This window comes from Chanodichthys erythropterus, chromosome 2, assembly GCF_024489055.1.
Source record: "Chanodichthys erythropterus isolate Z2021 chromosome 2, ASM2448905v1, whole genome shotgun sequence".
Classification (NCBI taxonomy): domain Eukaryota; kingdom Metazoa; phylum Chordata; class Actinopteri; order Cypriniformes; family Xenocyprididae; genus Chanodichthys; species Chanodichthys erythropterus.
The window spans coordinates 11,368,433-11,380,952 of record NC_090222.1 but is presented as its reverse complement, the minus strand read 5'-3'; the positions used below and the strand labels follow the sequence as shown (position 1 = coordinate 11,380,952).

Here is a 12,520-nt window from a genome sequence, read left to right as displayed (position 1 = left end):
ACTTTACGACAAATCTGGTTTATGACTTTTCCTCACAACACATCCATCTTGAAATGACGCTTTGAGATACAGAAGTACTCAGGAGTGACAAGCTTTTCCATCATTCTGCCGTTCAATATTTGGCTTAGTAAGGAGAGAGTCGGGCATTGCAGAGAGATGATGTCATGCTTTCGCTCAACCGCACTTCACGCTATTCTAGCAGAGTGGATCCATAACAAATGAGGAACGGACCTGCTTTGACGTTTTAAATGCAGCCTGTGTTTCGCATATAAAATTAAGCGTTTGTCTAAACTGAGAGACATTCAACTTTGTTTTAAAATGAGCATGTTTATGTGTCGATACTGTTGTACAATGTAGAAAAAGTGAATCAGACATTAATTAGAAACATTTAAATGATTATTAATAGTCTCTGGGATAGCAAATATTTAGCCTTCTGCAAAATACACAAGATTTTTTTGTTTTGTTTTTTTTTTCAGACAAATGACTGATCTAGAATTAACAAACAACTAGCAAAATGTCTAATATACCAACACAAGGCCTTCTTTTAGAGTTTGGGTTTACCGTAAACAAGTTTATCAATACTAACTTATATTTAATGATAATAATAACTTATTTAATAATACTAACAAAACTACATTTTTCAAGGCTCTCCTTTCTTATGTGTAAGCACTGAAATGAGGAGAATTGATTCATTTTAGTGAATCAGTTCATTCAGACATATTAGTCTTCTAATAACTAATAGCATATCAAAAAAAATCAGAAAATTCTCAGACTGACCAAAATGATTCCTCTGCAAATAAATCTCTGTGAGGCACATTATTTTTTATGTCTTTTTGTTTAGTGTATGATGCCATGTTTTCAACTTAGATATACAAATGTATCTTAATGTATTTTTAGTAGTTATTATTTAGAGTATATTATCTTAAAAACCAAATGCTGTCATTGAGATTCTCATTGCTTATGTGTCAGATAAACACTGCTATGATTACAAAGATATCTGATAGTTATATATGTAAAACAATATATATTAGTAGCTACCTACTATTAACTGACTTTAGTTTAACTACTTCAAATTATGAGTGGGCTATGTAATTTTGCAAGCTACAGTTTCAAAATTCCCCGACATTTCCTCTGAATTCCTTAATCATCTGTTGTATCCTCACACTCATTGGGAAACTGAAAGTAAAATAGAACATTGAAAGAAAGAAGAAAGAATGATGATACAGAAAGGGGAGCAGGATGTCCGTTGAAAATAAAAAGAAAACCATTTGTTTGCCAAACAAAACAAATAGTTGGGATGGAAAACGAAATCCTGTCCAGACCACATACTCGGGTGGCTGAATTTCCTGTACGACTCGTTGCCCTGGGCTGACTTTAGTTCTACTAGCAAGCTCTTATGTTCACACCACAGGTTATTTGAGGTAACCAATTAACACACAGCATGCGTTAGCCTAGAGATTTGCGCACAACTTGCACTCTGACAGCAACTGTCAATGTCAAAAAACCCACTGACCATGTTTGATTTTAAAGAGCTACGAACAAAAGCAGTAGTTCTCAACCGTTGGGTCGCAGTTCTGTTCTGATTTGGTCGTGGACAGCAAGGAAAAATACAATGCTAACTATAGATAATAGAATGCAATTAATTATATAATTCTAAATAGTTAGAATGGCAAAATCACTAGGCTTATCTTATCTTATCTTAAATTTTGTCCTTAAGCATAAAACACAAGACAAAACTACACATGACAATGCTGTGCTTGACTAAAGTTCCAGAACCAGTACCAGTTCTACTCTTGGGGAACCTAACTTCCTGTTATGTCTCTCTGAGAGACAGGATTCCCCCCGGCGACCGTTAATCAATTACAATCAGCCTGAGGACACAAAAGGATGAATCAAGGAAGTCTGTCTTCTTCTCTTACATGGTCATCATTGATTTCAACTCCAGCACAAAAGACCCTGTAATTACTGCATCTAAAGTGGTTGACACACACACAGACACATTAAAATGGCTCTATAAATTCACTCGATCCCCTCTAGCCTAGAAAACTAGCAAGCCAGTTACCGAGTCCCAGGGCTGGATGATGCTCCACAAGCGCCCAACTGTTATCGTCCACACAATGGTTTTTATAGACGAGAAACTGGCACAAGTCTCGTGCCGTCATGTCGGCTGGGATCTCCACAATCTTTCCCATCCCGTCCTCGCTGAAGATTTTTATGATCTGAAATAGATGAAAAAATCTGATTATTACTTAGAAATGATGTTGAGAAAGAACAAAAACGAATTTCTAATTTGGAAAAACACATCTACATATGGGTAAATTATACTGCGTCACAGGACAATTTTATTTTCAGAGCCCCAATGTAAATAAAACAAATATCAAATAGTGCTACCAAACAACAATTTAGGTAACATAAGGATACTCTGTCTTTTAACTAAAAAAAGGAATATCTGAAACTCTTCGGAGGCTTTGACCCAGAGTGTAAAGCCATTAATGCTCAAATCTAGGTCTTTTCACATCTAAATTCCATGTCTAGACTACATCCTTGCTAATACAAGTAGGAAAAGCTGAAGAAAAATGTTTAATTTGAAATAGTTTGGTGCTCGACACTGACTGAGTCCTGTGTCATTGTTTCCCCATCATCACTCACATAATAGCTTTTCTCGAAAATTCTCTATTCCAATTTGCAACATCACTCACCCATTCTGAGATCTTTTCTACATTCTCTCACCCAGTACACGTTCATAAATCTGTTACGCCAACCTTTACAGCTTTTCCACCACATTTACTCTTGCGAATTCCATAATTCTCTTAAACTGTAGATGTAACCGTTCCCGTCACACTCTATATTAGATTTTCCGTTTCATTCTACAGGTTCTATTTTTCACCCCACTACAGATAGACACCAACTCCCCAGACTCTTTCAGTCGCCTAGGGGGAGAGGGATTCTGAAGTATTCAAGAGGAGCCGTGCGTTTAGGGCTGAGGAGAAATCTTACCTCCCCAGGCCTGAGCAGGCAACAGTCAGGAGAACACGATGGCATTTTCCCCAGCAGCCTGTGTCCTCCTCCACACACTGAGAGATGAACCCGCTCCCCGAATGTCTCCACAACTCCACAAGAGAGAAAAAAGGACCAAAAAAAGGAAAAAAGCAGTTCCGATGCTTCACAGATGCTTCTTCCTGTCAGTGGCTCAGTGTATCCTACCTGTCACAATCTCCCTCCTTCTCTTTCTCTCTCTGTCTAGCTTTGGCGCAGGACAGAGCATGCAGATGGCACTGTTTCCAGCTTGGCAGACAACTTGCCTCTGTTCCCCTCACAAAGGGTTACAGCCACAGGCTTTTAGGTAGTGAATCAAACCACACTTCCCTAACCAATCATAGAGCTAGCTCAAGCTGATGTAATCATTCCCACACAGACACAGATGCACACACACACTCACACACCCCTCACACACGCACACACACCAACAGGCACACATACACAGACGCGCAGTCATACGCACGCACAGCCTTAACTTTTCTTCCCCCCCTTCTGCATAGCTTCAGTTTCTTTCTGCTCTTGAAAGGAGAGCGGCTCGTTTTTAGCAGCTCGTTTGTTTCCTCTGAAGTGGAGATGGCGATAGGACCAGACAGAGCAAAGCTTCTCGGCTGTCTAAACCTTAACTTTCTAGAGTCTTGAACGAGTTTTCATGTGAGGACTTGTTGAAAGTTTTTCTTACTTTCAAAAGCCCAGCTTTGAAGTTCGTAGTTCGAAGCCAGAAATTTCTCTCACGACAGGGCAAGACTCATTACAGTTGAAATGCCAGCACTTGAGACGCCGCTCACTGCCTTCCCCCCAGTCAAACTTTATGCCAACATTCCTCCACTAAAGCAGAAAAAAAAAAAACGAAAAGCAAACCCCAGCGTTTTCATTGGTGACCCATGAATCCACACACAAACCTAAACACGCGCAAACAAGGAAAGAAGTCAGACGCAAACTTTCAGACAGCTAATTCAACAGAAGACGCAAAGACACAAAGAGACTACGCCCCACCCATTTCTGTGGAAATGAACTGAGTTTTTCTCTTTAATGAACCCAGAGTTTCATCTCAAGGCTTTATCTCTCTCAATTTTGACACTTGCACACATATCTGCTTAGCTGCCCCTGCTAAAATTAACTTTATGTGACCACAGGAAACTGGACAGAAAGGATGACTCAATCCTTTTCAATCCTTTAGGAGACTATTTCAGTTATGGGGGTGGGGAGGAAGGGAGAGAGCAAGAGGAAGTCGGGGATAGAGGGCTGGAGGGAGTACTGGAAGCAGTCCAGAAGAAAGAGTCAGTAGGGGTGGTAACATAAAAGGTATGCAAACTCTCCAGTGCACCAGCTGGCTTGGCTGCTCCTCCTCTTCTCCTCCTCCTTCTACACTCTTTCACTCATCACTCTACCATTTAGGCATTCAGCGGGGACAAGACTGGGTCACATATGTCTGCACATTATCTCATAGTGTCATAAGCTGCAGCCATGTCATGCAATGTACAGTGTGTCAATCATTACCCTACTGACCCATATTGCCACGTGTTGACTGTTGGACATGATATAATAGTTTGTCAGTACATGTTTCCATCATCTTCCAGAAGTGTTTCTTTTTTTGTCAGGGGAATACCATTAAGACTAAACTGGCCATGACTTGAATTCATCCCCACCACATTTTGAGACATAATCATTATTTAAGAGTTTAATTTTCCATTTAAAACAGTAACTCTGGGACCAAGTAGCAACCAATGTGCAAAGGTCAAGCTGATCATTCTTCAGGGGTGTACCCTGATCAGGGCAGTCACTAAAATTGATAGGGTATGGGATAAAATTTTTGTGAGTTGGCCCCCTCCGTTCTGAGCCCAATGAGTACACTAATCCACAGGGGTCTATCCCTCTCCCTGATGATGACCCTGCCCCTGATAGAAGTAATGGAAGTGTTGTAACTAGTTTCAAATTTGTGTCACCTGTACGCCTACTAAATTTGAATATGTGAAAATGCAAATACGTTTTGAGAGCTAAAGGACAAGATTTTCGGTGAATAACCAACCAAAGCTATTGCATGGCTTTAAAACACTTGGCATACATAAAAGTCATATGGACTACTTTTATGATACCTTTCTGTGGCTTGACAGAACACACCTATGTTGCTTGTGAAAAGAAGGGGGGGGGGGGGGGTGGAGTCAAATGGGATTGGAATTACATGAAGATGAGTTAATGATGACATAATTGGAATTTTTCTTCTTTTTTCATTATGTGCCTGAGCACATATCCTAACTGCTAGGCTACAACTTTGACAAGTGTTTGTTTCCAAAATGGTCTAAAACAACACAGGAACTTTTTCCATTGCAAATCTGGACGTCATTGTTATTTTTCAGAGCCCCGAAGAGCCTCTAAAGCATAGCTAAATCTCTTATTTACTAGGAAAAACAAATATTAGTTAGCAATCAGACTGCTATGAGCAAATGAATGCATCAGTCTTGAGATGTTCCCAAAATAGACATATTACGTTACATAACACAATTATTATTGTGATGCAGCAGCCTTTTTCCTGACAGTGTCGTGAAAAGAAAAAAAAAAAAAAAAAACATATTGCAAGAATGAATGTCTTCAGGTTGGTAAGTCATGTAAGTCAAGTAAGTGATGATACAAGATTGCAACATAATTGGCATTACCGAAATAAACAAATATTACCACACCTAGTTTTCCAGCCATTGATTACAGGAAAGAAATGGTGTTAACTTTTAGTTCCAGACTAAAGTTCCACCCACACTTCCTGTCTTTCCTCTTTCCTGTTTTCCAGTACGCTCATGTTTCTGATTCACACAGGCTGAACAGACAACTGTTTTTGACTCGGTCGAATGTATCCATTCCTTCTGATATGAGATCAGACTTGTATTTTTTCTCTCACACAACAGTTAAAACAGGAGGTAAGTTGGTCCAGCACCAATGGGTGCATGCCATGTAAAATGCAAAACTTTAGTGAAAACCCTGGGGAAAAACACTGGGGAACAGTGACAAACTGGCTTATCATTATCATGTGGAGCTTTACTGCACAGTAATTTTTTTTACACATCTAAAGAGAATCTACCAGTTTATTTACACGTTAGATTAATTTATGTTCTAAAAAGTATGTATGTAAATACTGTGTTGTATATATCTATCCAAAGACCCCCTGCAATACTTTCCCCCAAGGCCCCACAGGGACCACAATCTAACCACTTGGAGCGGCTCAAACGGAGGGCCTAAAGGGCCCTAAAGACCGTGGACAGGTCCTAGATCGGGTCAGTATGAGGGCAAGGCAGGTTAAGTCTCCTGGCTCCCCTTAAGAACTTGACGACCAAGTTGTTCCTTCCTACAGACTGACCGGCCACCAGGGTGTGATTTGCCGCGATGGCTGCCACATATACTTTTGATCGTGAAAGGGGTACGCCCCTTATACAGCAACTCCTGTAAGAATGACAGAATGGCTGATACATCGCAAGTGGATGGGTCTTCATTCCGGACTGCACACCAGTCAGAAGACAGACCATTTAAGGATATAGAGGTAGATGGCACTCTGGCCTCCGCTATAGTACTGGCCACCCTTACAAGGAGCTGCAAATGCTGAGAGAAAATATATTGAGCAATAAGAGCTGTCTGAGGTGAAGAGGTTTACCTCTGCCCTCCCAAAGATCTCCCAAGATCATTTCAACTGTTTGGGGTGAAGCCTCCATTCCCCTGGAGACACCTCACACTAGGACAGCATGACCACCCCTTGGTTCAACATGCCGGGCACGTGCACCACCGTCAAAGAGCCCAGATTGCACTGTGCCCATACGTCTCACTATCTTGTAAAGAGACCATGACCTGAGGCCGCCCTGGCGATTTATGAAGGCCATCATCGTCATGTTGTGGTACCCCTGTTGGGCTGGCAGGAAGGTTTTGAGAGCCAGAAAAAACGCCATCATTTTGAGGCTGTGGATATGCAGGCATTTCTCCAGGCTGGACCAGGAGCCGAATGCTGGGATGCCCTCGCACAGAGCTCCCCATCTCACAAATATCTGTCGTGACAACCTTCCATATGGAGGTCAGTCCCAAATGGATGCCTGTCTGATATGGGTGAAAGTCCTTCCAAAGGGCCACAGCTTTGTCACAACGATGGTCCACCTTGAGGTGCAAACATCCCTGATGCCAACCGTGGAACAGGACTCTGGCTTTCAGCCAATACTGCAGGAGCTGCATATCAAGTTATGTCACCTTTATTTATATAACGCTTTTAACAATACAGATTGTTTCAAAGCAGCTTTACAGTGAAAACAGGAAAATAATGCAAAAATAATCACAGCAGCTCGAAAAGAAAATAGCGTCATTGTCCAGCTTAAGTTCAGTGTTGAAAACAGTGATGGCTCAGTTGTCCAGCTCATTTCAGTTCTCATATAATGGTCTCAATGCAGGTAGATCAATAATATTGTTGAATATTAAGAGACCCCAATTAAGCAAGCCAGAGGCGACAGTGGCAAGGAACCCAAACTCCATCAGGTGACAGAATGGAAAAGAAAACCTTGGGAGAAACCAGGCTCAGTCTGGGGGTCAGTTCTCCTCCTGGCTAACAAATGAACAGTGCATGATTATGATTCAGGCAGCATTACTGGTCAGAATTCAGATTGGAATGGAACATTCAAAATATTTAATCCAGTTCTGTCATAGGGATAGTCTAGTTGACACAATCTCGGCTGGCACTTCAGGGATGCGTTGTGGTCATGTCTAGGCGCAGGTCCTCCAGCTGATCTGGATACGGCCCGGAGATGGCTGACTACAGTTGGGATAAACAGAGTGACTAATATTAGTGTAGATGCCATTCTTCTTAAGATGTAACAAGTACATCAGGTGTTATAGGAAGTGTTCCCTGTTCCGGCTGACCTAATTTATTCAGCCAAACAATCATTTAACTGATTTGAATAATACAAATTGATAATGGTACCCATTGGCGCATTCGTACTACAGAGGAGGTGGCTGCCATCATGCAGAGCAAAATCTGGAAAGCTTCTTGGCCGAGTCAATTTTCCCCAGGAAAATGACTCACCTGCTGGGAGACAGGAAGCTCTTGGCTGCATTGCAGTGACCTGTGAGCACAGAGCTCGTGCTCTGACCGAGCCAACACTAGCCAGTTGTTGAGGTAGCTCATGACGCGGATTCCCATCTGTCTCTGAGTGGAGAGAGACATTCACTTGGTAAAAGTGTTTGGAGCCAGAGACAGCCAGAATGGGAGAACTATAGGTTGGTAAGCCACCCCCTCGAACATGAATCTCAAGAACGGTCAGTGATGAGGGGCGCTCTGGATATAAAGGTAAGCATCTTTCAGATCCACCGATAAGAGCCAGTCCTCTGGGCAGATTTGTGCAAGGATCTGCTTCAAAGTCAACATTCAGAATGGCCGCTTAATAAATGTGTGATTCAGGAGCCTGAGGTCGAGGATGGGCCTGAGCCCACCATCTTTCTTTGGAATGAGGAAATAGTGGCTGTTCTGGAAGGACCATTTCTATGGTGCCCTTCGATAGCAGAAACTGCATTTCGGAGTGGAGTACATGAGTTCTGTTGTCCTGAACCGAAGTTTGAACCACACCCAGAAGAGTTTGTCTTTAAAAACCTGGATGACCACCACGGTGTGAAGCTGAGGGCTGAGGTGGTACTGCAAGGCTTGGATGGATGGACAATCTTGGCTTTCCATCCCAGAACTGTGGGCAGGCAGAGGAGTGCAGCGATGGCCTCCTTGTGAGGAGGGAGCTTCTCATAGTCCTTTTGCTCAGCACTATCAGTGGAGGTGAGGATGAAGCATTGTTTTGAAATTGGCCATCACTAAACAAGTCGTTATTGGCGCACCAAAAAATTCTCGTCACTTTATAATATTAATATTGAACCTCTGTACTCACATGAACTGATTTAAATATGTTTTTAGTACCTTTATGGATCTTGAGAGAGGAAACGTCATTGCTCCCTATGGAGGCCTCATGGAGCCATCGGATTTCAACTAAAATATCTTAATTTGTGTTCCGAAGATTAACGAAGGTCTTACTGGTGTGGAACGGCATGAGGGTAAGTAATAAATTATATAATTTTCATTTTTGGGTGAACTAACCCTTTAAAAAGGCCACCGCCACGCCTGAGGCCTCGGTTAAGATGGCCGCTGCCTCACATGAACCCTGAGTCAAGATGGCCGCTGCCACGCCCGAACCCTTGGTCAAGATGGCCACTGCCATGCCTCAGTCCTCTCCTGAAATTATGGAGGACCCGTGGCTGATTGACTCAGAGGCAACTCCCTTCCTCGCCCCAAGTCCAGAGACAACTCCCTTCCTCCTTCCGAGTCCAGAGGCGACTCCCTTTCTCATCCCGAGTCCAGAGGTGACTCATTTCCTCGTTGAGAGTCTAGAGATGGCTCCAGTCCCTGAGTCTGCTCGAAAGTCTGCTCCAGTCCTTGAGGGTGCTCAAGAGCCCGCTCCAGTCCCAGAGTCCACTCCAGCCCATGAGCCCACTCCAGTCCCGGAGTCTGCTCCAGGCCACGAGCCCACTCCAGTCCCGGACTCCGCTCCAAACACCGCTCCATTTCCTGAGTCCGCAACAGACACCTCTCCAGCCTGCAAGCCTGTTCATCACTAGCACTTCCTATAAATACTCACTTCTCCAGCACTCCCTTGTCTGGTCTCGTCAGCCTTACAATGTTGTTTCGCCTGACCTACTTACCTGTTGATTACTTACCTGTTGTTCCTGTGATATGTCCTAGTTCTCTACCACTGCTGTTCTCTACCGTCTCCTGTTTTCTTAGAATGACTTGTTCTCCATATGTACAAAATTTTGAGAAGTTTGGACTTTGTGCACACAAGATATAGACATAATAGTAATAATGGGTCACATAATAAATTGTATCAAGTAAACTGTTTAATAGATCAAAATTATTTTGATAACTTTTAGCCAGCATGGTCTAGAGCTGATGTGTGCAAAGTTTATTGAAGGTCTGACTAATGGCCTAGGAGGAGTTTGAAAAAAAAGTAGTACTTTTTTAACAGTTTAGAATGGCAGATAAAGTTTAGATAATCATAAAAATTTGATTTACTATTGTTTGGGCTTAAAGCAGGGATTCAGAAGAAATACAAATTTCTGTCACACATGTCACACTACTGGTTAAAAGTAGTTAGCTGCCAGCTTGAGGCTTATTTAAAAAAATAAAAAAAAAAAAAAATCGGTACACATTCATTGGCAGCTGAAAATTTGATTGAAATGCTTTGACAAATCAAAATATGTCTGATTCACTTTTGCCAGAACTTTTGGCCAGCATTTGGCTGATACTTAATGCAACAATTGTGGGTGTCAACACAAAGTCGATTTTGGTCTAAGCTGATCTAATATTGTTTCTTAAAATTTTATAGATTTCTGTTGAAAAATGAGAAACGTTAAAGTTACCAAATATATTTTGAGACAAAGATCTTGTAAATAATTTTCAGTTTTGTTAAAAGTAATTAAATCAACAGTTTTTTGATAACTGTAAATATATATATATAAGCATGGTATTTGGGTTAAAAAGACTTTCAAGCAGTTATGATGCTTTCAGAATTTTATATTTTCTTCTATATGTTTAAAATGAAAAAAAAAATAAAAAATTAATGACAATGTACTTATTAAATAAAAAAAAAAGATTTTATCTATCAAAATAAACCAAATCTGGTACAAACAGTGATTTTATTTATTTATTTATTTATTAACTAATTAATGTTCATATGGTTTTTAACTACTTTTATGATTCTTTGTTCAATATATATATATATTATATATATAGCCATGCGATATCACTCGATATCAGCACGGCTGTGATTCCGCTGTAGGTAATCACAGTCGTGCTGATATAGATCCATATCACATGGCTATGAGTGTGATATTGCATTTATACAACAGTTCAACATGACACAAGTATGTAAATAAATAAGAAACAACAACAGATTGTCTTTAAAAACCCTCTTCTGTGAGGAACTACTTCCTTCCGCCATGGATACAAATCTCAAGTTGACAGTTTAACAGTTGAGCCCAAGCCTCCGTTACTAATTCTAAAATGTCACTTTAAAACTAGCAACGAAGGAACACTGAGTCTCTTTACTGAAGCTCACTGTAATACAGTATGTAGAGTAGAGTATTATGAGAGAGAGATCGACTAAGTGAGTGCATTACCTGCATCTATCTGATATTCTTTAGGTCAATCTTATATTAAAAATCACAAAATCAGTTTGAATGTCCGCTGAGAAAAGCGATATCTATTTAAGAGGATTTCCCATGATTCGTGAATTCGTCAGTTGCATCTCGTTAGAAGTTTAAAGTAAAAACAATGTCCTTGTTTCCTTGTTTCAGTCCATTTCAATATAAAAGTCTTTGCGACTGACTCACTCATAAAGACAGTCTTTGTCACCATCTAATGGTGTATTCATGTAACTCTCACTGAAGCCCTAACGGACTCTTTCTTAATACCAAAAATATGGCATGTTATTTATATAAAATGTTATTTATTGAACAATATTATTTAAATTAAATCAATGAGCTATGGCTGCCCATTACCCTGTCGCCGGTTCACCACTGTTCATTCCTTGGCTTCATTCCTATTCTTTTGATAGATACTGACCACTGCAGACCAGGAACACCCCTCAAGAACTGTAGTTTTGGAGATGCTCTGACCCAGTCATCTAGCCATCACAATTTAGCCCTTGTCAAACTCACTCAAATCCTTATGCTTGCCCTTTTTCCTGCATCTAAATCATCAACTTTGAGGACAAAATGTAAATATATATATGCAATAATATATTGCAGTGAAAAGGCAACTTTTCCTTAAGGTGTGCCTTTAGTCCTGTTGTACCCTATTATTTACCATGTATTTTACAAGATGTTTGTTATAAATTATCTGTTGAAGAATGTGTACAAATGCATGAAGAAAAAATCTAGTCCAACGGGATGACCTCAAAATGCTTTTTGAGGAAGATGCTATTGTCATCACTGGTCCTGCAACCTTATTATCCTCCTCTGGCCTGGAAAATGATTGACTGTAAGTCATCCATTGATGAGCATGACAGGTTCCCCCTCCATCCTCCCCTCAGGTCTACAAGTGCCTTTTTAATGACCAGACTCCTCCTCTGAGTTGTTATGTGTTGAGTGCTGAGGCCTGACTTCACCTCTAATGAGACAGTAAGACAAAACCAGACCAAAAACAATCAGAGGACTTTCATTTTCTAAACAACACTGCCAGACAACCATGGGACTCTAGCTAGCCCATTTATCACTCCTGGCTGCTTGCCTGGGTAGCTGCTGATTCATGAGTCAAGCATCAAATGCTCTTTGTTGTCTAATTATTGTGTCAAATTGAGTTTAACAAATCCTGCCTTAATATATATTCATTAATACTCCTTTTGTGCTAAAAAAAGGGAAAAAAAGAAAAAGGAAAAAAAGAAAAGAAAAGGAGCGACATTAGAGTAGGTGGATGATAACAGAGTAT

The 12,520-nt window shown here is 40.8% G+C and overlaps 1 protein-coding gene across 9 annotated transcripts in view; it reads right to left on the bottom strand.

Annotated features, from left to right (window-relative positions):
* Window positions 1-12,520, bottom strand: part of grb10b (growth factor receptor-bound protein 10b) — a 132,764-nt gene that overhangs the window by 15,353 nt on the left and 104,891 nt on the right. For all 9 annotated transcript variants that reach the window (XM_067400988.1, XM_067401041.1, XM_067401020.1 and 6 more), the window contains exon 6: window positions 2,063-2,219. In XM_067400988.1, coding sequence (XP_067257089.1) covers window positions 2,063-2,219 — 157 coding nt within the window. The remainder of the gene's footprint in view (window positions 1-2,062; window positions 2,220-12,520) is intronic.